Source organism: Ranitomeya variabilis, chromosome 5 (genome assembly GCF_051348905.1).
Source record: "Ranitomeya variabilis isolate aRanVar5 chromosome 5, aRanVar5.hap1, whole genome shotgun sequence".
Classification (NCBI taxonomy): domain Eukaryota; kingdom Metazoa; phylum Chordata; class Amphibia; order Anura; family Dendrobatidae; genus Ranitomeya; species Ranitomeya variabilis.
This window is the reverse complement of record NC_135236.1, coordinates 485,347,507-485,372,102: the sequence shown is the minus strand read 5'-3', so window position 1 is coordinate 485,372,102 and position 24,596 is coordinate 485,347,507. Positions and strand designations below refer to the sequence as shown.

Here is a 24,596-nt window from a genome sequence, read left to right as displayed (position 1 = left end):
ACATGGAAGTAAAAAATGAACATTTAACTTTTTAGTCACAAAAATGATCTTTTAGCAACAATTTTTTATTTTCCCAAGGGTAAAAGGAGAAACTGGACAACGAACGATGTTGTCCAATTTGTCCTGAGTACGCTGATACCTCATATGTGGGGGTAAACCACTGTTTGGGCGCACGGCAGGGCTCGGAAGGAAAGGAGCGCCATTTGACCTTTTGAATGAAAAATTGGCTCCAATCTTTAGCGGACACCATGTCGCGTTTGGAGAGCCCCCGTGTGCCTAAACATTGGAGCTCCCCCACAAGTGACCCCATTTTGGAAACTAGACCTCCCAAGGAACTAATCTAGATGTGTGGTGAGCACTTTGAACTCCCAAGTGCTTCACAGAAGTTTATAACGCAGAGCCATGAAAATAAAAAATAATTTTTCTTTTCTCAAAAATTATTTTTTAGCCCACAATTTTTTATTTTCCCAAGGGTAACAGGAGAAATTGGACGCCAAAAGTTGTTGTCCAGTTTCTCCTGAGTACGCTGATACCCCATATGTGGGGGTAAACCAATGTTTTGGCACACGTCGGGGTTCGGAAGGGAAGTAGTGACGTTTTGAAATGCAGACTTTGATGGAATGCTCTGCGGGCGTCAGGTTGCGTTTGCAGAGCCCCTGATGTGCCTAAACAGTAGGAACTCCTAAGTATAGCTAGTATATTTGCCTAAGTATGCAGCAGTACAGACACAGAGTGCTATTAACTGCATAAAGTGTATGAGAACATGATGCGAGGAACCTGATTATGTTTGTTTTTTTTTGTTTTTTTTTAATAGGCCACACAGGGATAGTTAGGTTAATGCGTTGAGGCGGTAGGCCAGTCTGAACAAATGAGTTTTTAGGGCACGCTTAAAACTGTGGGGATTGGGGATTAATCGTAATGGAAGGTTTAACAAACCTGCGGTTTTGAGGGGTGCAGTTTTTAGAATGTTGTCACTTTTCGGTATTTTCTCTAATATAGACCCCTTAAAGTCACTTCCAATGTGATGTAGTCCCTAAAAAAATGGTTTTGTAAATTTTGCTGGAAAATTGAGAAATTGTTGATCAACTTTTAACTCTTCTAACTTCCTAACAAAAAAAAATATGTTTAAAAAAATTCATAATTTTATTTCTTTAGCGCCAACATATTCCACAGCACTTTACATTTTAGAGGGAAAATTGCACAGACTTGATTACATGTGGGGATTCCCTAGCAACCAGGCAACCCCCACATGTACTCAGCCTGGCTAGTAGCTGTAAATCATTCAGCTGCCGCGATGAAAACTAAATCTCTGAGCAGTCATAAATACTCAGAGGTCACCCGAGCGAGCTCGGGAGAACCCGAGCAACGAGTATACTAGCTCATCACTATTTATCATCATACTGCCAAACAAAAAGTGGAATAAAACGCTATAAAAAAGACGAATGTAAAAAAAAAAAAATGGTATAGCTGAAAACGTCATCTTTTCCAACAAAAAACAAAAAAAACTGCCATACAGCTCCATCAGCGGAAAAATAAAAAAAAAGTTATAAATCTCAGAATAAAGCAATGCAAAAAATATTTTTTTTCTCTATAAAAATTTTTATTGTGTAAGACAGTTGTACTGACCCTGTAAATCCTATTGACCCGAAGAATAAAGCTGCCTTATCAATTTTATCACAAGCGGAACAGTATAAAAACATCACTGTCGGACGAAATGTGAAATAAATTGTAGCTATCAAAATATGGGAATGCGCAAAAAAAACGTGTCATTTAGTGTGTGACAGCAGCCAAACATAAAATAGGGATTTTTGTGTACTCACTGTAAAATCCTTTTCTCCGAGCCATTCATTGGGGGACACAAACCGTGGGTGTATGCTGCTGCCACTAGGAGGCTGACACTAAGTGATACAAAGAAAGTTAGCTCCTCCCCTGCAGCATACACCCTCCTGCTGGCTCTCAGCTAACCAGTTCGGTGCAAAAGCAGTAGTGATCAGTAACAACATATGAGCGTATAACATGTCATATTATATATGAGAGTATAGCATATCAGATTATAAAACAAGCATAAGCTAATAACAGGGTGTGAGCTGTGTCCCCCAATGAATGGCTCGGAGAAAATGATTTTACGGTGAGTACACAAAAATCCCTATTTCTCCTTCACCCCATTGGGGGACACAGACCGTGGGACATCCCAAAGCAGTCCCTGGGTGGGGACAACATCAGATCAGGCTACTTACAAGTGCGTCACCGCGGCCTGCAGAGTCCGCCTGCCCAGACTCACATCTGTGGAAGTGTGGGAATTATAGTGCTTAAAGAATGCCTGCGTGGACTGGACGAATCCGCAAGCTTGCAGGCGTGCTTTGCTGACGCCTGGTGCCTAGAACCCTTGATAGACAGGGAGATAGGCTGACATCTAACACGGAAGGACTCCTGGATGGTGAAACGAATCCACCAGGCTAACATGGTCGATGAAACGGTTAAACCCTTCCTGTAAACGTCAGGAAGCCTTCCTCTTACCGTGAGGAAGCCCAAATAAAGCATCCAACCTTCGGAAGGACGCCGTCCTCGAGACGTACCTACTCAGAGCACTCACTTCATCCAGAATATGGGGAACTCATTCCATTTTGTGGACTGGTGCCGAAAGAGATGAGGGAAGAATGATGCCCTCATAACAGTGGTAATACAATACCACCTTGGTAACAAGGGACGGGGATGGCCTGAGGACAACCTTGCCTTGAAGGTAATAAAATAAAAAAGTCTGAAAGAACAGAGCAGCTAGCTCCGAAGACTCGTCAGGATGAGGATATCGCAAAGAAAAAAGGGCGACCTTCCCTGATAGTAAAGTCTGCCCGGATCAAAAGGAGTCTACTGTAATACTCCCAGGACCATTAAGGTCCCAATGATCTAACGGTATGCGATAGGGAAGAACTACGTGTCAAAACTCCCTGCGAGAAAGTCCCTAGTTGCAGCTTTGTTGCAATAAGGCGGAAAGATACTAGCTCCGCAAATAAAAATCTGACGTGGTCAGTGCGGATCTCCGAGGATCACTGGGGCCCTTTCTGCTTCCGAAAGACTTTCGGAAGTAGCGGAAGGGGAGTTATGGAAACTGGTACCATGGAAGAACCAGAGCATGCAGTTTGATGGCTCTTGGATCTCGAGGCCGAACCACGAACTCGAGTACATTGGTGTTCAGTCTGGACACCATCCGATCTACAACAGGAGAGCTCCAGTGAAGGCGGATCTGATGGAAGACTTCCGGGTGAAATTGCCACTCACTTGAGGCGGAACCTTGACGGCTGAATATGTTTGCCGCCCAGAGTTCTACTCCTGGGATATGTACTGCCGAGAACAGAGCAATGATCGGGAGAAGAAGACTGGCATTGGTAGCTACTAATAACCACTGAACCAGGAGAAAGGCCCTGGATGAAGAAGGAGCTCTGGAGACTACCGTCTGAAAGTCTGTTTGACATGCTGAAAACGAGCGGAGAGAAGGAAACTGCTTCCATTGTCGTCACGATTTTTCCTCTGAACCCTCCTAGCAAATATAATGAAATGAGGGGATGAGTGATCAAGTGCGTGAGCTCCCTGTTGAAGGGCCATGACCTTGTCTCGAGGGAGAATCACCATCCTTCTGGAAGTGTGCAGGATCATCCTCAAAAAAGATATCTGCTGGGCTGGAAATGAGGAGAACTTGTCTAAGTTTAGCTGCCAGCCCAGGTGAGAGGGTATCGCAAGTGATATGGACGACTCAGCGTAGTCCTGGAAGAGCGGCTAGACAGTTGACCAAACAGGGCAGGACGACCACGCCTCTAGGGTGCAAGAGGAACATGACAGCCGCTATGACCCTTGCGAACACTCTGGGTGCGGTAGCAAGGCCGAAGGACAAGGTCGTGACTTGAAAATGCTGTTCACGAATGGAAAAGTGAAGGAATTTTTGAAGAGGGGAAAAACAGGAATGTGAGGGTAAGCATCCCGAATGTCGATGGATGCCAGAAACTCCACCTTTTTTCTGTTGCAGTAATGGCTGAGCGGAGGAACACCATCCGAAGAAGGGAGGACCTTGTCAAAAGTTGTTAGAAGTTTGAGGTCCAGGATCGGTCTTACTTTTCGTTCCCCTTTTTGGAACCAAGATCCCTTAGATCTAGACTGTCCTGGACAACCCTTCCACTGCTGGTTGGGTCTGTAGGAAACATACGATCCTTTGTTAGTCTCCCGCTCAAAAGATTTGATTGGCCAGTTGTACTGTCTTCGGGAAAAGGTTAATGGTGTGAATCAAAGTAGTTAAGGTCTCCAGCCAGGAGACCATTGCTCTAGCAATCCATGCGGCGGCTAGGGAGGGTAGAGCGCTGAACTCGAAGCCGCAAGACGGAACGAACCAGATTTGCTATCTGACAGTCCGTGGTATTTTTAATTGATGATACATCGGGCAGGGATACTGGTAGGTATACCACAGGAGATTCTACCCAGTTACCGTATTTTTCCGACTATAAGACGCACTTTTTCCCCAAAAAAAAATTGTGAGGAAAATGGGGGGTGCGTCTTATAGTTGGAATGCAGGCTTACTGGCAGTGTGCCGGCGGCAGAGGTGCGGTGATGATGTGGCGCGGTGAGCGGTATGGCATGAGCAGGGTCCCTTCCACATTTGAGGTGATGCCGCGGCCCGGTATTGAAGGAGAGCAGCAGAGCTGGGTGAGTCACGGTTTTCCCTGTTGCGGCGGCCATTTTCCTGAAGCCGAGTTTGGAGATTGAGATCTCGGCTTCAGGAAAATGGCCGCCGTGATCTCCATCTGCGCACGCGCGGCCTCCCGCGGCCATTTTCCTGAAGCCCTGGGAAGCAGAGTACTGAATCTGCGCACGCACGGCCTCAGGAAGATGGCCGCCGCCACCGGGAAAACCGTGACTCACCCAGCTCTGCTGCTCTCCTTCAATACCGACGCGGCGTCACCTCAAATGTGGAAGGGACCCTGGCCACCGCCACCTGAGGAAGTGACCGCACATCTGCCGCCGCCACAGCACTGCCGCAACCTCCCCATGGACACCAGGCCATGGCGTCGCCCACCTAAGCAGGAAGGGACCCTGCTCAGGTGCACGCTGTACCGCCCACCGCACCACAGCATCACCGCACCTCTGTCTGCTGACACCATGCCTCCTGTGACCCTGCTCTGCCACTGCCTGCCCTCAGGTAGGAGATCTTAAATTCGGACAATAAGACGGACCCCCATCTAATAAAAAATCTTTTTTTCTGCAATTTTCACCCCAAATTTGGGGTGCGTCTTATGGTACGGTGCGTCTTATAGTCCGAAAAATACGGTAATCTGCCAAGTGGCAGAATGCGCGGCTGCATCCAGCAGGTCATTGTCTCTTGCCATCGCCGCTCTCTTTTGACGGTGCAGAGTTAAAAATTAGGAACCCTCGATCCACCATCCTCTTAACAGGGAAGTGGAGAAGGATCGTCCGTCTTCTTGCATCATCTGCTAAATAGTGGTGATGCAGAGGGGGGTGCTCGGATGCCAAAAAGGGTGCCTCTGTACATCCACAGAGTTCAGGTCTCCGGGTGGACAGGACAGGTTGTCTGATGTTAGGCCTGGATGCAAAAGAGGATACATGGAGGCGACACTCCGTGTGCTCGTCTGTTGATGGTGTGGGGAGATCGGTGCCCTTTAAAGGACCCGTCGCCCTTAAAAATCAGACCAGGCATGGTATCCCACGTAGAGGCTTCTGTCCAATGAATCGCTTATCCGGACTGAATGGCAAATGCTCTACGAGGGAGTTTAGCCTCCTTATGAGGGACACAGCATAGTCTAGAGCAGAACCGGAGTCCTCGTCAATGTACAGAGATTGGTTGATGATATACATAGGCGAGTCCATCCTTTACTGAAGCTCTGGCAAGTCCAGGTCCAAGGCAATATCCGATCTATATTCAGAGTCTTGTTCTCAGCAAATCCTTGGGGAGAGAGATCAGGAAATGAAAACTTCCGCTTTCTAGATGCCTGTACGTTTCTACACGCCTGTACGTTTCTAGAATACTCGCGGCCCCTGCTAGCCGACGGCTACCATGTAGGAGAGGGACCATGTATATCGGTCCTGCGAGCACTCCGAGCCACAGAGGGATCACGAAGGGATTCAATCTCTTGGTCAGAGAAACCATGAATTGCGGTCAGTGACGAAGTCCACTGAGGGAACTAGGTACTCTGGGATAAACTGGGATCAGCGGCGGAGGGCTCCTGAGCTCATTTAGGGTGACCGACTTTGGATTGGTCATATGCCTTTAAGACCAGGGAATACTGGTCATGTGCCTTTTAGACCAGGGAATACTGGTCATGTGCCTTTAAGACCAGTGAATACTGGTCATGTGCCTTTAAGACCAGGGAATACTGGTTATGTGCTTTAAGACCAGGGAATACTGACCATGTGCCTTTAAGACCAAGGAATACTGGTCATGTGCCTTTAAGACCAGTCATTTTGCAGAGACGTTGTGCCCCTTTAATGCAAAGTCGTCGCCTCTGTGTGAGCCAGCCAGATGGACCAAGATGGCCATCGGGAGTTGCAGAGGTGATAAAATCTTGCAGAGAGAGAGAAGCGTCAATTTGGGGGCACAGGCACGATGTGGGCGGAGTCTCGAGACTTCCATGAATAGGCCCAAGCCGGGGCCTAAATTTCTGCAGGGCCGAGAAAACTGAGCACTTCCGTGCCAGGCGAGAAGCATCAGAAAAGCGGGCAGAGGTGGTGCGGGGTGCGGCCTACACATCGGCCGAAGCCGTGGGCTAAATTTTTGCAGCCGGCCTGAGCGTTACCTCAGGGAGGTGGGCCACAGGGAAGCCCGAGACTGCCTGTAAGCAAGGGGCCCACCGCTGACAGGATCCACTCACCATCGGTGCGCGTCCCGGCATGGAGCCGCCGCGGATGACTGCAGGTCAGGTATTGCAGCGTGGACGATACAGGGATAGAGGGATAAACCTCAATCGATCATCTCTTTGTTAGGGAAGTGGAGAGGAACCGTCCGCCTCCTTGTGCCATCCGCTTTAACAGTGATGGGACAGTGGGGGCTGCTCGGACGCAAAAGAGAGGGGCCTCTGTACATCCACGGAGTTCAAGCCCCCGGGTGGACAGGGCCAGTTGTCCGGCATTAGGCCTGGCTGCAGAAGAGGGTACGTGGAAGCGACACTCCATGTGCTTCGTCTGTTGATGGTGCGGGGAGATCGGTGCCCTTGAAGGGGCCCATCGCCCCTATGAATCAGCCCAGGCTTGGCATCCCACGTCACAGGAGAGGATACGGAGAGGCGCCACTCTCCGTGCTCGCCTGTTGATGGTTCGGGGAGATCGGAACCTTGAAAGGATCCGTCGCCCCATTTGTCCGTGGAAAAAATAAACTAAAAAATGTAAAAGGTAAAAATAAAATAAGAAAGAGTTTTGGGTCTGAATAGCAGACTTGCCTCCTACGGGCAATAAGCAAGAACTGGTTAGCTGAGAGCCAGCAGGAGGGTCTATACTGCTCCCCTGCTAACTTTCCTTGAATCACTTAGTGTTAGCCTCCTAGTGACAGCAGCATACACCCACGGTCTGTGTTCCCCAATGAGGCAAAGGAGAAATTACAAATCTGGTATCGCTGTAGAATAAAGTAGTCTAATCACTTATACCGCACAAGGAACGGCATAAAAGCTGAAGGCTTTACAATAGCCCTCACAGTCCCCTGATCTGAACATCATTGAAACGGTGGGAACAGTGCCAGCACGGGAGGTGAATTTAAGCTTTATTATGTAATCAGGGACAAGCGAGGGGTATGAGAAGTTGTCCAAGCAGTGGATAACTTTTTTTAATCATTTGCAGCCAAGAATGTCAGCGATTTCAATAAAAAATTAGACTGAATCCTTTGCCACAAAACTACAGTATATATCAATCTGCTTAGTTCCTCCTGCTCTGTAACATACTGCTATCAGATCAGTCTGCTTGTACAACGTGATAGGTCCCCTTAATGGACAGTCCAGGCCCCTGAAGTCAACATTTACCCTAATTCTCAAGACATATTTTATATCTTCTATTTTTCTATCTGTGAACAACTGTGTTTTCTTATCCAACAAAAGATTTGCTCCCAGCTGCTATACAAACAAAATTATGTATTTCACTCATAGATTTCCCTTAAATAGCAAACATCTAACTATAAGCTGTACAAAAATACTTTTGGGCTTTTTATCTCCAGCTGAGGCGCAAAAAGCATTTTCACCTCTACTAGTCATGAAACATTTTGCTGCGAACAATTATTAGCACTTGTCCTAGAAATCATAAGCATGAACAATAACATGCAATAAAAGCCTATCATAGCCCTCAGGGGCCTAGAGTTACATTTCTGCGATTAAAAGAGGTTCTATTTTTTTGAGTGATGTACGGAATCACCCACAGCTTTAAATACTAGGTACAAAGAGTTCCAAGGCAAATAATCCTGCCTACAAGGTAAACTTGGTAAAAGGTATTTGAGGAGGTGTGGTAAAAAGTTATTTGCTGACGAGAACAAGAATGAAGTGGTGATGTGCAGGCTATCACGTATAAGATGTGCTGCAGCAGCTTTAGCAGTAGGAATATTCTCCAGTGTAAACATAGTAAACCAATGTAACGATTACATTCAAGTCATACTGTATAACTAATACCAAATGACTATCAAACAGAAGCAATAAAGTAGCACTGACCTCATTTACTACATTTGCAAAACACTGTAGAGTTGATATGACTTCTTCATCTCCTTTCCCCAAGGCAAAATTCTAGAAAGAAGTGCAGAAAACAAAGACCAGGAATGGGATTGGTATCACAAGAATCAACAAGAAGAAAATATCTGATATAAATACTGATCTATGTTTCTTTGCCTTGTGGGTACATGTTAAAGGGGCACTCGCTACATGATAAAATTGGTAAAATTGCAAAGTGTTTGTAAAATGAAGAAACTTTGCAACTTAAATCCTAATAAAAATTCCCTCCTTTACCAAGAACAGAGATATTTTTAATTCTATTGTGAAATTCTAAGGTAACCACCCTCCTCTGAAATGTATCAGCAGTGGTTGGTCTCCAAGACAAGAAACTCAGCACTCACGAGTTCTTTGCTATAGACTTTGCAATTGCTGATCTGAAGCTGACCGGATGGCTGGATCCTCACTACTTCAGTGCCTCTGATATCCTCTGAGCCTACAAAGGCAAAACTGCCATTGGTAGCCGCATTGGAGAGGGCACAGAAGTAGTATTATGCCACTGATCCAAACTGCCAATCATCAGGAGCATATACTTCCCCAGAAAGCAAGAGGCTGAGAGGCTGGGGAGTAGTGTGTATCGAAGGGTAATATTGAGACAAGCCGTTGCGGGCAAAGATCTTTTTCCCGTTGTACCCATCTGTCACCTACTTAAGCATGTTTAGTTGTACTTGATTTGTATCTTATTATCTATTGTTAACTGAATGTTATACATGGTAAATTCTGTTTTTGAATGTAAAGCGCCCTGGAATTCAGGGAGCTATTAAATAAAAAACACTGAAAAATAATGTGAAAATATTATGGGACTTTTGCATGTAAACAGAGTAATGGACCAGAATACACTCGACTAAGGGTACTGTCACACAATGCAATTTTGATCGCTACGACGGCACGATCCGTGACGTCGCAGCGTCGTATGATTATCGCTCCAGCGTCGTAGACTGCGGTCACACGTTGCAATCACGGCACTGGAGCGATGCCGAAGTCCCCGGGTAACCAGGGTAAACATCGGGTTACTAAGCGCAGGGCCGCGCTTAGTAGCCCGATGTTTACCCTGGTTACCAGCGTAAACGTAAAAAAAACAAACAGTACATACTCACATTCCGGTGTCTGTCCCCCGGCGTTCTGCTTCTCTGCACTGTGTAAGCACCATAGCCGGGAAGCAGAGCGGTGACGTCAGACATCACCGCTGTGCTCGCTTTCCGGCCGGCAGGCGCTCACAGTGCAGAGAAGCTGAGACGCCGGAGAACAGACACCGGAATGTGAGTATGTACTGTTTGTTTTTTTTACGTTTACGCTGGTAACCAGGGTAAACATCGGGTTACTAAGCGCGGCCCTGCGCTTAGTTACCCGATGTTTACCCTGGTTACAAGCGAACACATCGCTGGATCGCTGTCACACACAACGATCCAGCGATGTCAGCGGGTGATCAAGCGACGAAAGAAAGTTCCATACGATCTGCTACGACGTACGATTCTCAGCAGGATCCCTGATCGCTGCTGCGTGTCAGACACTGCGATATCGTAACGATATCGCTAGAACGTCACGAATCGTACCGTCGTAGCAATGAAAATTGCACTGTGTGACAGTACCCTTAAAGGGGTTGCCCAGCCTTAGGCTATAAGTCTGCAGTCATCATGTGACTACTGACTTCTGAATCTTGACATCACGTGCACTGTGCGTTATAAGGATTTTCTGGTGCTGGTGCCGAGAGCAGCGAAAATGTGACCCCCAAATATGTGATTTGCATAAATGCGTTCACGTGCCGACTAGATGGGCGCAGTCTCACTCAATGCAGGTGCATTGAGCAAAGCTGGATACAGTCTAGTTGGAATGTGCCCAGGGGTATGCATATTGGATACTTGCGGTCACATGACCGCCTGCTCCCAGCATCAGAGGATCCTCACAACGAATGGTAGGCTTTGAACCCAGGACTTGAGTGCTGTAAATTAACAGTGCTAACCAGTGAGTCACTATGCTTCCCTTATACAGGTCACAACATCCTAAGGTATCAAAGAAGGAGAAAAACCCAATGTGTCATGAAGGCCAAAACCAACTTGTGATCTGACAGCTGTGGTTGAGAAACGATAATAATAAGAATACAGTACCTGATTTTCATATGCAAGGAGTTGGCTGGAGAGCTGTTGGGTAGCCAAACACATTTCATTCTTCAAAACAGAAAAAAGACTTGTGTTAATACAATGATCATTATATTCTACAGCATATTTTATTATGTAATACCATGATTTGTTAATGTTAAAAAAAAAAAAGTAAAATAATTTCTCCTGATGTCAATATTATGGAAAATGTAATATTACTCATTAACAAAAGGAGAGACAAAGCAGTTATGTCAGTGAGGCCCAATACCTCTTTTTCACAACAGTCTGCAACACAGTCGCCAGACCCAGCAATATCACTACCAGAACATGTTGGCATGTATAGTCAGAAATCACTGCTAAATGCCTCTGTGTTCCAAGTAGTATTCCATAGACAGGATTGCTACGAAGGTAAACTAAAATAACCTACTACATATTTGAAAAGTATATATCTCTGGTCCACTATATTATGATCACAAAAGAAGTACGGTAAGTATATTAAAAATGAGGATAAAAATAAATTACCGTATATACTCAAGTATAAGTTGAGATTTTCAGCTCATGTTATTTAGCCTGAAAGTGCCCCTCTCGGCTTATACTCGAGTCATTGTGCCAGGGGGTCGGCGGGGGAGGGGGAGCAGCGGCTGTCACATACTCACCTGCTCCCGGCGTGGTCTCTGCTTCTCAGATTGTCTCTGACACTGACAGCTTGTTCCTGTGTTCAGCGGTCACATGGTACCTCTCATTAAAGGGAACCTGTCACCTGAATTTGGCGGGACCAGTTTTGGGTCATATGGGCGGGGTTTTCGGGTGTTTGATTCACCCTTTCCTTACATGCTGGCTGCATGCTGGCCGCAATATTGGATTAAAGTTCATTCTCTGTCCTCCGGAGTACACGCCTGCGCAAGGCAATATTGCAGCAGACCCTACTGGAACGCCGAATTTGTAGAATGCCCGTGTCGGATTGTGAATGCTAAGCAGCTTAAGGCTGGGCACATTTCAGTAAGGGAGACGGGGATATGGTCAGTCTGTGTCTCCTTGAGACTCTTTTTGACCTATTGATCATTCACTATTTACTCTGTTATCCTCCAGTTTGGTCTGATGTTGCATCCACATTTATGTGTGGAATGAATTGATTACATAATTACACGTAATATATTTATATATGGATATGTAGGCGATTTTGACAATTGATCCACATTTATGACAGCATATATGTTCCCCCTTTTGGGAATTAAGATTTTTCATATGTATAATATTTTTAATTTGTGTATCCTGAGCACATTCTCGGTCCTATAGCTGCACCGCTGAAAAAGAGATGTGAAGAAAATGGGTTCGCTGTGCGAGATTTGGCAGACCAGAGGGAGCCTCTGGACTGGGACATACGCAGCGGGTGCCTTTCGACACTTAGACATCGCTGACTGAGAAGGACTTTGGATGACATGCATAATACCTTCACCGGAGAAGCGCAAGCCGGGGTTACCTTGGACGTGCGCAGTTTGGCTAGCTGTGTTCACCAGAGGATTGACTCAATTACGCATATGGAGGAACTCATGTTTCACAGCTACATCGATCTTGCCTATCAGTGTTTGATAGGGTCTGGTCATTGCAAGAGGACATTCACACTGGTGTGTGCTGTGAGCTGGGGCGTAGCTATTACCATGATTGGTTTGTGCATTAAAAAAACATTTCTGTGGGGGTGGTTATCGCCATGGGGACTATAATGCTGTCTATTGATTGGTGGTATCGCTTTGTTTACATTTTAAGGGATAATAGCTCTAAAATGATATGATTTACTCATAAAAGCGATCAGAGCTATTTAACTGCCTAGTATATGAAGGGCCTTTGTTGTAATGTCTTTATGGGACTGTTTTTAATATTTTTGTATGTGTGTTAAGGTTATAATGCTTTTTTCACTTTTGTATTGACACCCTATTGGTGCTAGGTTAATTAGTGGGTGGGGTTATGTGTATATAATGGTGGTTAGAACGCTGTATACTGTGCTTGATAAAGGTCTGTTGACCGAAACGTCGCTACAGGAGGCAGAATAAATGTAAGCTCCTATTTTTTCACCATCCATTGTGGCGCTGTCTTTTTGTTCTTTGTGGTCTTGATACTGGCCGGGATGGGCTCCCTGGTTTTGGACGTGCGCCCTTGTGTCCACTGAGACCTTCAATTTATAAATGAAAGGGTGCGGTTTTGACTTTCTTTTGTTTTGACTCTGTAGATACACGGCTCAGCAGACAGTATCACACAGGATAGGATTAGATACACGGCTCAGCAGACAGTATCACACAAGATAGCATTAGATACATGGCTCAGCAGACAGTATCACACAGGATAGGATTAGATGCATGGCTCAGTCAGTATCACACAGGATAGGATTAGATGCACAGCTCAGTCAGTATCACACAGGATAGGATTAGATGCATGGCTCAGCAGACAGTATCACACAGGAGAGGATTAGATACACGGCTCAGCAGACAGTATCACACAGGAGAGGATTAGATACACGGCTCAGCAGACAGTATCACACAGGAGAGGATTAGATACACGTCTCAGCAAAGTATCACACAGGAGAGGATTAGATACACGGCTCAGCAAAGTATCACACAGGAGAGGATTAGATACACGGCTCAGCAAAGTATCACACAGGAGAGGATTAGATACACAGCTCAGCAAAGTATCACACAGGAGAGGATTAGATGCATTGCTCAGCAGACAGTATCACACAGGAGAGTATTAGATACACAGCTCAGTCAGTATCACACAGGAGAGGATTAGATACACGGCTCAGCACAGTAACACACATGGGAGGAGATAACTGCTCATAGTCAGCTTCACAAAGCATAGGATTATATTGCCTCTCCCCCTCCCCACTGATACTTACTTCACTGCTCCGCTGCGGAGTCCTTTCTCCCTCCCGTCCTTGGTCTTCTCCTCCTCCTATAACCACAGGGCTCCTGCGATTATACTGGGAAACTGGAGCTCACAGATGCACTGTGAGCTCCAGAAAGATGGCGCTGATCTCCTACCTCTGCTGTGGTGTGGAAGGCTCAGGGGGCGTGGCCAGATCACAGCAGGGAGCAGTACAATGTAAACTATATGGTCGGACGCCGACTGCAGATGTCTATGCCCAGGGCTGCCGTATTTGCAGAGTGTAAGTGTCGTGCAGCTACACTTACACTCCTGTAAAGCAAAATGGCGGCGCCCAGTGGCTGAAAAAAAAAATTAATAATAAAAAAATGTTAAAGTTAAATGTAAATTTGTATTAAAAATAATTGTTTATATAAACAATCATTTTTAATACAAAAAATAAAACGCGGCACCTTCCCTTTAAGACCAATTGAATATTCCATCATCTTTGTCATATAATAGCTTTTTTTTATGTATTTTTCTGTTTTGTTTTTTTTATTTCATGGACACATTCACATTTCCTTTTTGTATGGCTTAATTTACGTTCTTTATACATGTACAGAAAATTAAGAATATATGTTCTTTATAGATGTACAGAAAAACTGGTGAAGATGATGTACATCAAACTCACTAGCGGCTGCTGCTATACTATATATAACTAGTGATGAGCAAGTATACTCGTTACTCAAGATTTCTCAAGCACGCTCGGGTGTCCTCCGAGTATTTTTTTAGTGCTCGGAGATTTAGTTTTCATCGCCTCAGCTGAATGATTTACATCTGTTAGCCAGCATAAGTACATGCGGGGGTTGCCTGGTACCTAGGGTATCCCCACATGGAATCAAGCTGGCTAGTAGCTGTAAATCATTCAGCTGAGGCGATGAAAACAAAATCTCATAGCACTAAAAATTATTTGGAGGACCCCCGAGCTTGCTCGGGAAATCTCGAGTAACGAGTATATTCGCTCATCACTATATATAACACATTTCTCTCTTCAATGATTATTCTGCCTCCCCGTGTTAATCGATTTTTTTGCAAAGTTCTATGTTGACAAAACATCAAGACTTTATAAAATCTCTAATCATCATAAATTTCGGAGTGCAGAATTAATTTTTTGCTATCGAATGGGTTTGGGACATTTTGGATTCTAGCCATTCATAATGCTATCAACCTGAAACAATCACATGTGCTGTACTTCATTCCATGAAATATATATGTTCATCACAGTGCTTTACAGGAGGAATTTTTTTCACAATTATAAATAAAGCTTATTAGGCTCATGATGTGAAAGAAGAAATTAAAACGTTTTCTATTTTACTGATCTGCCCCTCTATAAGTTTAGTTTACAAGTTTAAAATATGGATTTTTGTGTAACTCACCGTTAAATCATTTTCTCCGAGACGCTCATTGGGGGACACAGGACTGTGGGTGTATGCTACTGTCGCCAGGAGGCTGACAATAAGTAAACATAAAAAAAAGTGAGCTCCTCCTCCGCCGTATACACCCTGACACTGGCCGCAGGCTAATCCAGTTTGGTGCAGAAAAGCAGTAGGAGAACAACAAAAAAATTAATCAGCTTTAACACAGGTGCAACATGTCTAGAAACAAAAACACCAAATAATAAAGAAGAAGCCATCTGGCTAATAAGGGTGGGTGATGTGTCCCTCACTGAGCGTCTCAGAGAGAAGGATTTTACGGTGAGTAACACAAAAATCCATATTTCTCCTTCGTCTCATTGGGGGACACAGGACTGTGGGACGTCCTAAAGCAGTCCCTGGGTGGGAAACCGACTCCATGGTATAATCCCTGAGCACCTATTGGCTATAGATGTGCTACCGCTGCCTGGAGAATCCTCCTACCCAGACTTGCATCCGCTGAAGCCAGAGTATGGATATTATAGTGTTTAGAGAAAGTGTGTAGACTGGACCAGGTCGCCGCCTTGCAAACCTGTTCCGCTGATGCCTGATGCCGAAGAGCCCAGGAAGTGCCCACTGCCCGAGTGGAGTGTACCCTGATCCCAGCCGAAACGACTGTGCCTCTGATGCGGTAGGACTCCTGGATAGTCAACCATATCCACCTGGCTATGGTCGCTTTTGAGACCGCGAGTCCCTTCCTGCGACCCTCGGGAAGGACGAACAGTGTGTCTGTCTGCCGAAAGGATGCCGTCTGAGACACATCTCCTGAGAGCTCTCACTAGACCTAGAATATGGAGAGCCCTTTCCACACGGTGCGTTGGCGCCAGACAAAACGAAGGCAAGACAATGTCCTCGTTCATGTGAAACGAGGAAACAACCTTGGGCAAGAAAGGGGGTGCTAGCCTAAGCACCACCTTATCCTGATGAAAAAGCAAAAAATGGAGCTCGGCAGGATAGTGCCGCCAGCTCCGAGACCCGCCTGATGGATGTTATGGCCCCTAAAAATACTACCTTCCAGGAAAGGTATGTCAAGGAAATGTCCTGAAGAGGCTCGAATGGAGATTCCTGCAGGACCCCTAGGACCAGCTTAAGGTCCCGAGTGTCCAGGGGGGCCTTGTAAGGCGGTACCATGCGAGCAACGCCTTGTATGAATGTCTTCACCTGTAAATTGGTAGCGATCCTGCACTGAAAAAAAGGACAGACAAGGCTGATATCTGTCTTTTGAGGGTACTTGTGCTAAACCCGAATCCAGGCCGGCCTTGCTGAGGCGGGCTTCCGGGAACTAGTAGTAGCGGCCACCCTCTGGGAGAACCCGGCCTGGGTTAGAATCCAAGATTCCAAGGCCAGGCCGCTAAACACAGGGCCCCTGAGTTCTGGTGGTAGATCGGGCCCTGGGAGAGAAGGTCTGCGTGCTCTGGCAGCCACCAGGGGGTATCGGTGAGCAGGTGTACTAGGTCTGCGTACCAAGACCGCCGAGGCCAATCTGGAGCGATCAGATTTGCTGGGATCCGTTCTATCTTGATCTCTTTGATGACCCTTGGGAGCAGTGGTAGCGCAGGAAACAGGTAAGGGAGGTGAAACTGGTTCCAAGGTAGGACTAACGCATCTATGGCGAATGCCTGTGGATCCCAGTATCGGGCAACAAACCTGGGCACTCTGGTGTTTACCCTGGAGGCCATCAGGTCCACCTCCGAGGTCCCCCAACGTTGACAAATATGTTGAAAAAAACATTGGGGTGAAGCGACCACTCTCCGGACGTCAGACCCTGTCGACTGAGGAAATCCGCTGGCCAGTTCTCCTCGCCCGGAATGTGGACTGCCGAGATCACAGAGTGGAACTTTTGACTTTTGACCCCTGTGTGGGGTCGGCCATGAGGTTGGCGATCTTCTGAATCTGGTATCGGAATTCCGATACCGAGTTCCGATATGTTTGCGATATCGGAAATCGGTATCGGAATCCACATTTAAGTGTAAAATAAAGAATTAAAATAAAAAATATTGATATACTCACCTCTCCGACGCAGCCTGGACATCGCCGCTGGTAACCGTCACCTTCCGTTCTAAGAATGGCACTTGAAAGACCTTTCAATGACGTCACGGCTTGTGATTGGTCGCGGCCGCTCACGTGACCGCTCAGCGACCAATCACAAAGCCGTGACGTAATGTTCAGGTCCTAAATTCCTCATTCTAGGAATTTAGGACATGAGAATTACGTCACGGCTTTTGATTGGTCGCTGAGCGGTCACGTGGGCCGCCGCGACCAATCACAAGCTGTGACGTCATCGAAAGGTCCTTCACGCGCTCATTCTTAAGAAGGAAGGCTGCCGGAAAGAAGCAGGGCGCGTCCGAGGGTGAGTATATACCTAATAGGAATATACTCACCCTCGGCTTCTTTCCGGCAGCCTTCTGAAAATGGCCGACCCGTTTCGCTCAACCCTAGTCGTGAGCACTAGCCACTGGACTGGGGGAAAAAGTTTCCCCTGTTGAAGGGAGCAACTCATTGTCCATGTAAGCGCCTGTCTGACCTGAGTGGACAGACGGCACCGGAGATTGAGAGAGAAGTGGTTCCTGTCCCAAGAGGGCATGCTGTAGGGGACGAAGATGGAGTTGTGCAAACAAAACTGCCTCTATCGCTGCCACCATTCTTCCCAAGACTCATGAAAAAACGGATGTATGAGGGACCGGCTGACGAAGGACCTGCACTTCCTGCCGGAGTGCTAGGACCTTGTCCCGGGGGAGTATTGTGAGACCTCGGGAGGTGTCGAAGATCATCCCCAGAAAGGTGATCCTATGAGATGGCACAGGAGACGGCTTTCTTAAATTCACCAGCCATCCCAGGCGAGCAAGAGTATCTAGCGAGAAGCTGACATTTTCCTTGCAAGCCCGAAAAGATGGACTCTTGACCAGGAGGTCGTCTAAATATGACGAGATGACTGTACCCCGGGAATGCAGGATGGACACCACGGCCACCATGACCTTTGTGAACACCCTGGGGACGGAGGCCAGCCCGAAAGGCAAGACTGTGAACTGGAAATGCAGATTGCTGATGGCAAAACGAAGAAACCTCTGATGCGGGGGGGAATATGGGGATGTGAAGATAGGCGTCTTGGCTATCTATAGACACCAAATATTCTCCCTTTTCCATGGCAGCAATGACCGAGCGGAGAGATTCAATTCGGAAAAGACGAATGCTGAAAAACTTGTTCAGAAGCTTCAGGTCCAGAATGGGCCTTATCGCTCCATCCTTTTTGGGGACAATGAACATGTTGGAATAGAAGCCTTGAAACTTCTCGTCCTCTGGAACGGGGATAATAACTCCGCTGAGCCGAAGAGACTCGACAGCCTTCAATAAGGCCCATGCCCGGAATTCTGAAGTGGGAAAACGAGACAGAAAAAAAATAAACTCAGGGGCGGATGATAAATTCTATCTTGTGCCCAGCTCTCTTACCCATCTGTTGTGCTGAAGGTGAGCCAGACTTGGCGAAACCAGAGTAGGTGGCCCCCACCTTGCTGGCGACGACCGAAGACTGCCTACAGTCATTTGGATGAGAATCTGGAGGAACTAGATCCTATAGATCTTGGCCGGTGGGACCGCATCCTGCCCAACGGGTTGGTTCTGTCTGAGATCTGACAATCCCTGTTCTGATTAGGCCGACCTGAACTGACGGAATCGGCCGCTGTGGTCCACCCCGGGTTTTGAAAGGACCAAAACCGTGCCTGAAAACGTTGGTGAAATGGCTGCTGAATCCTTTGCTGCGGGAGGAAGTTGCTCTTCCCCCCTATGGCGTCAGAAATTAGTTGATCTAATCTTTTGCCGAATATCGGTCACTCAGAGAGCAAAGAAGGGACTTCTATGAGCTTGAGTCTGCCCGCCATGTCCTCAACCATAGAGCTCTCCTAATGGAAATTGCGTTTGCGGCAGCCAGTGCTGCGCAGTTCGCCGCATCCAAAGATGCTTTAATCAAAAAGTCTCCCGCTAGAGCAATCTGCTTTGAGATTTCGGCCCCCTCGGATGGAAGGTCCTCATCCAGCAGAGCTCTATTCAATGACTCTGACCAGGATATCATGGTCTTAGCTACCCAAGTCACCGCAAAAGAGGGCGAGAGGACCGAACCTGAAGCTTCAAAACACTGAGCGAGCTAGGCTCTCAATGAGTTGATCAGCTAGATCCTTAATAGAAGAACCATTAAGGAGGAATAACAAAGTTTTAGAAGCCAACCGTGACACGGGAGGATCCACCGAAAGGGATTCTGCCCACTTCTTATGGAGTTCAGAAGCGAAAGGATATCTTGTGTTTAGGGACCTCTGACCAGAGAACCGCTTGACTGGTCGCTCCCTGTGACGTTGCACTACAACCTCAAACTCTGGGTGAGTGCAAAATACTCTGAGACTGTTTTGTCAGTCTTAAATGACACCTTATGACCCGAGGCCATCGTCTATACTCAGGGTTTGGTTAACGGCCTCAATGAGGCTGTCGATTGTCTCCTGGTAATTAGGTGCCTCTAAATTGAGGGACTCTTCGGAATTGTAATCTGAGTTTTGCTCACTAACCTCTTCTGGCGAGGGAGAGCGAGAGACGGTACTCATGGATGCCGAGGCATCAGACAGACCCGAAGACACTGTGTGGGTTCGTTTCCCCAGCATCTGATTAGAGAGAGAGCGCCCCTGCAGGCCAGAGGTTCCTGTGAGATGGAAGATTCCTCCAAGACAGGCAAACCACTGTTCCTGCCCCTATCTGGGGCCTGAAGGGACTCGATTGCGCTAGATAGCGACACCATAGATTGCGACCGAGACAGGGTCCATTACGGGGGACCCGACACACTGGGCTCAGTCACGGGGGATGGCTCCTGATCGTGCTCAGAATCACAGGCCTCACAGAATAGATTGCTCAGTGCATGTGGAAAAAAAGACAGATAGGTAAAACATGAGGTATATAATACCGTGTGGGTCTTGATCCTTCTAGACCTGGTGGGTCTGTTGAGAGAGAAAGCGAGAGAGAGGAGCTGCCAGACTGTAGGGAGTAAAACTTACCCCACCCAGTCCTGTTACCCTGGATCCTGCGGAACAACGTAAAAGGAACAGATCCTCTGAGACCTATCTTCAAAAAAATGCGCGCTCTGCTCGAAGGGGCGGAACCGGAAGCAGACGCGCTCCGGAGGCGGGACCTTCACCCACGGCCTAGTACCAACAAAAGCCGAGGACTAAATTTCCAGCGCCTGCCCAAGGATACGGGGGTGGAACTGGAAGCAGACAGGCTGCGGAGGCGGGACTTTCACCCGTGGCCTAGCACCAGCAAAAGCCGGGGACTAAATCTTCAGCACCCATCCGAGAATACGGGAGCGGAGCCGATGTGAGGCCACCGGAAGACCCACCGAAAACCGAATTTCCCCCGCCGACCTGCACCTGCCAGACGATACAGAATGAGAGGCGTGCGCATGGAAGGGCCAGGAAGAGCGCTGAGGCAGGAGCCCTCCCAGCCCCCTACTCCTCCAATGGATTCCAGCTTCAGGTTAGAGAGGGAGCTGTATAAAGGACGGTGCAGGCACCCTAGCTCCATCTTCCCTTCAGGGGTTGGCGAGAGGGACCGTCCGCCTCCTTCCATCAACGCAGTCTTAGCATTGGTGATGCAGTGGGGGCCACATGGACTGCACATATGCACCTGTACAGCCTAGGGTTTCAATACCTTAGGGTGGTCAGGGCTGAGTCCGGCATCTTGTCCCACGTTGCAGGAGAGGATACGTGGAGGCGACACTCCATGCGCTCGTCCTTTGTTGGTTTGGGGAGATTGGACCCCTTCAAAAGGGTCCGTCGCCCCTGTCTCATCTTCATGGTGAAAAAGAGATAAAAAAAGGTCTGGGAAAAACAGACATGTGCCCCCTAAAGACACTAAGCATGAACTGGGTTAGCCTGCAGCCAGTGTCAGGGTGTATACAGCGGAGGAGCTAACATTTTTTATGTTTACGTAGTGTCAGCCTCCTGGCGTTAGTAGCATACACCCACAGTCCTGTGTCCCCCAATGAGACGAAGGAGAAAAAATGTGCACAATACATTGATGTTTGTGCAACGTCAAATCATATGACAACTTTTGGCCAGGCTAAGAAACATATAGGATAATAGTGCCTGGAAGCTCAATTTAGAGGTAATGATGAACACACACAAACATATAAACCGCGAAGCAGGCTTAGCTTTCTTCTTAACTCACCTGAGCACCATAAACTCTCTGCATAGTCTGAAGCAACTGATTTGTGTAATCTGTTAGTGTTCCAGCATCTTCTTCAAAAACACTCAGAAGGGAGCGAGTCTGTCAAAATAGCCAAAGTATAACATAAGAAAAAAAAAAGAAATTGATAAGTAATAGCTATGTAATAAAACTTGTAACTCAGAACTAGTTCATGATAAATGTAAAAGATTACTCAGGGTTTTTGGCAGATTATTTGAAAAAAAAAATGCCATTCTAAAAAAAAAAAAAAAAGTATTAATATACGGAACCTGTCAGCTAATTCATTCTGCACAAACAATGGAAATCATTAATTAGCTACCAGATTTATTTTAGAGCAAACATACTTTTAAAACTGACCAGGGAAGATGCAACTCGATTGACAAATCCAAGAGGCTGGTCACTGACAGCTTCTCATGCTGATCCCCCAGACTGACAAGGTTGGGAAACAAACATGAAACATTAACGAATCTGGTCACTGAGTCATGCTGCCCATGCGTAATGTGTCTGGGTTCAAACCCTTGAGCTTGTGCTTTGTGGTCAGCTTCTCTTTCCGCCAAGCAACAGCAGATACATATTTTCTCTGGGTGTTTAGTTTCTGTTATCCTTGCTTCAGTCTTTTTAGGGTAACAGGTGTTTTCATTTACTCATTTGTCTACACTATCACCTTTCGGGAGTGGCTTTATATACTTTCCCTCTGCTGGTATTTGCTGCTGGTAATAGTCTCATTTGGATGTCCAGCCATACTGCTGTAGTTTAAATCAAGTTTGTGAAAGACCAACTAGGTACCTCTTCTGTTTATGTTCTTTACCATGTATCTATCTTCTGTTTTTTTTAGGAAGTAGGCAGCATATTCTCTAACAGTATGCATTTAATACTTCGTTTTGTATTTTGTGGTTTGTTTTACTCACTGTGGGATCTCTTTCTGTTTAAGCACACTGTCCCTTCTGTAGGTAAATCATACACTTCTAGGAGGGGGCTGGGGAGGACAAGAGCTGAAAAAGTCAGTCCCTGTGTGGTGAGGATGGTGTGAACACAGCACGTCAGAGAGAAAGGGAAGCATGGGCGTGGCCTGAATGTCCATGTGAGCGGTCGTGTGGCTGAGCGCTCCGGCTGCTGATTCTAATAAAATCCTGTCACAGTGCCAGTGACTGGCTTCTATCGGTGCTTACCGGCTGTTGGAGGTTCCAGGAAGTGCAGCGGTGCGCAGCGGCGGTCCCGGGGTCAGTAAATATGACCAGGAGACGGCAGAAGGACGCCGGAGCTGGGGAGGCAGGCGCTGGCCAAGATGGCGCCGATGCGAGGGAGAAGGCAGATAAGGAGAACGCTGCATGCCAGAGAAGAATGACGGCGGCGGCGAAGCTCCAGCAATACGCAAGAGTTGAAGCTGCAGAGGAGGCAGAGGAGGAAGCGGGAGCTGACACGGAGGAGGAGGAGGAGAGCCCAGCAGAAGTACAAGAGGTACAACAGGGGAGTGGAGATAGTAACATGGTGGTGGTAGAAGGGGGATCTGAAGACGGAGTGCCAGATGCTGAGCCCACTCTAAGGGACGTTTTTGTGTTGGTGTCTTCATGCAAGCAGTCCCTGACCCAGCAGATACAGGATGTAAAGGGGGACACTGCACAAATAAACGCTGCCCTGCAGAAGATCATATAGTACAGCTGCAAAAAGCTGAGAAGTTTGCTCAAGCAATAATCAGAGCTGGCTGCAAAGAATGAGGATCTGGAGAATAGGTCCAGAAGAAATAACATACGTATAGTGGGTATCCCTGAAAAAGCTGAGGGTAGAAATCCCACTGAATATATTGAAAGCTGGCTGCTGGAGACCTTCGGTGATGCAGTGCTGACAAAAGTTTTTGCAGTGGAGAGAGCTCATAGGATCCCGCCGAAACCACCTGTCCCTGGAGCGAATCCTCGCACCATGCTTGCCAAAATTCTTAATTATAGAGACAGAGACATTATCCTGAGGAAGGCTAGAGATATGACGGATTTGACAGCTGATGGTCAACGAATTGCTATCTACCCTGACTATTCTGCTCTGGTCCAGAAACAACGAATGATGTTCACGGGTATCAAGAGACGGCTGAGGGAACTGGGGGTGCAATACTCCATGATGTTTCCAGCACGTCTGAGAGTGGTCGCGTTTGACAAGGTTCACTTTTTTCAGACGCCGGGGGATGCTACCCAGTGGATCGACATCAATGCTAAGAGACTTAAAGGAAAGGGAGATTGAAATCTGGAGTGGGATCTGGTTGGGAGATATTTTACTGTCAAAAGGAAAGTGAAATGTGATTGACGGTTTATTTGCAATAGAGATGTGAAAGTTGATGGGTGGAGATGGGCATTTATAAGTAAATGGCCTGGGATTGTTAAAAGGGCTGCTGGGTTAGGGGGAGGAAGGGTTTGCGGCGTACTTAAAATTGGTTTAGTTCCTTTGCTTATGCACTTTAATATAAGTAGGAATCTTTTATTCTGTTGAAAATGGCGCCAAATCTGGTAATAAACAGTAGCTGGAGGCGGGTTGAGATGATATCGTTAACAAGAGTGCTCGTGATGGGTGATGGCGCCCCACTCTTGAAAAGAGTTAGAATGTTTTGTATTGGGGGGGATGGGGGGGAGGGGGGGTTTGGGCAGGGGGGGGGAAGTTGGATAGCTCATGACCAAGTGTAATGATAAATCTATAGATGATGAGTCACATGATGGGGGGCCGCTTTAAGATACTTAGCTGGAATGTGAGAGGTCTGGCGGATACGTCTAGGCGAGCTGCGAGTTTGCAGTATGCAAGAGACCAACGGGCTTCTATGATATGCTTGCTGGAGACGCACTTGGTATGGGAGAGGGTGAACGTGCTAAATAGATGATGGATTAAAAAGGGATATCATTCTACCTATTCAACGTACTCGCGGGGTGTGTCAATCTTAGTACCGGTGGGAGTGCAGTATAAGGAAGTGAAGGTATGTGTGGATGTGGATGGTCAATATGTGGTAATACACTGTTTATTATATGGAGTGAGGGTGTGTGTGGCGGCAATGTATATTCCACCTCCTTATTCAAGCAGGAAGATTAGAGAGGTATTGGAAAGAGTGGAACGATGGGGACCGATGCCTCTGTTAATTATTGGAGACTTGAATAATATTTGTGATGACTTTTGGGATAAAAATAAGAATACCCAGAATAGGTCGGGGGGGCATACGACACCATTTGGAACCTATGTCGGTGAAATTG

The 24,596-nt window shown here is 46.9% G+C and overlaps 1 protein-coding gene across 1 annotated transcript in view; it reads right to left on the bottom strand.

Annotated features, from left to right (window-relative positions):
* APPL2 (adaptor protein, phosphotyrosine interacting with PH domain and leucine zipper 2) overlaps window positions 1-24,596 on the bottom strand; it is a 132,394-nt gene that overhangs the window by 70,076 nt on the left and 37,722 nt on the right. Inside the window, exons 2-4 of the mRNA XM_077265534.1 lie at window positions 21,358-21,456; window positions 10,841-10,900; window positions 8,682-8,753 (exon numbers count right to left, since the gene is read on the bottom strand). Coding sequence (XP_077121649.1) covers window positions 8,682-8,753; window positions 10,841-10,900; window positions 21,358-21,456 — 231 coding nt within the window. The remainder of the gene's footprint in view (window positions 1-8,681; window positions 8,754-10,840; window positions 10,901-21,357; window positions 21,457-24,596) is intronic.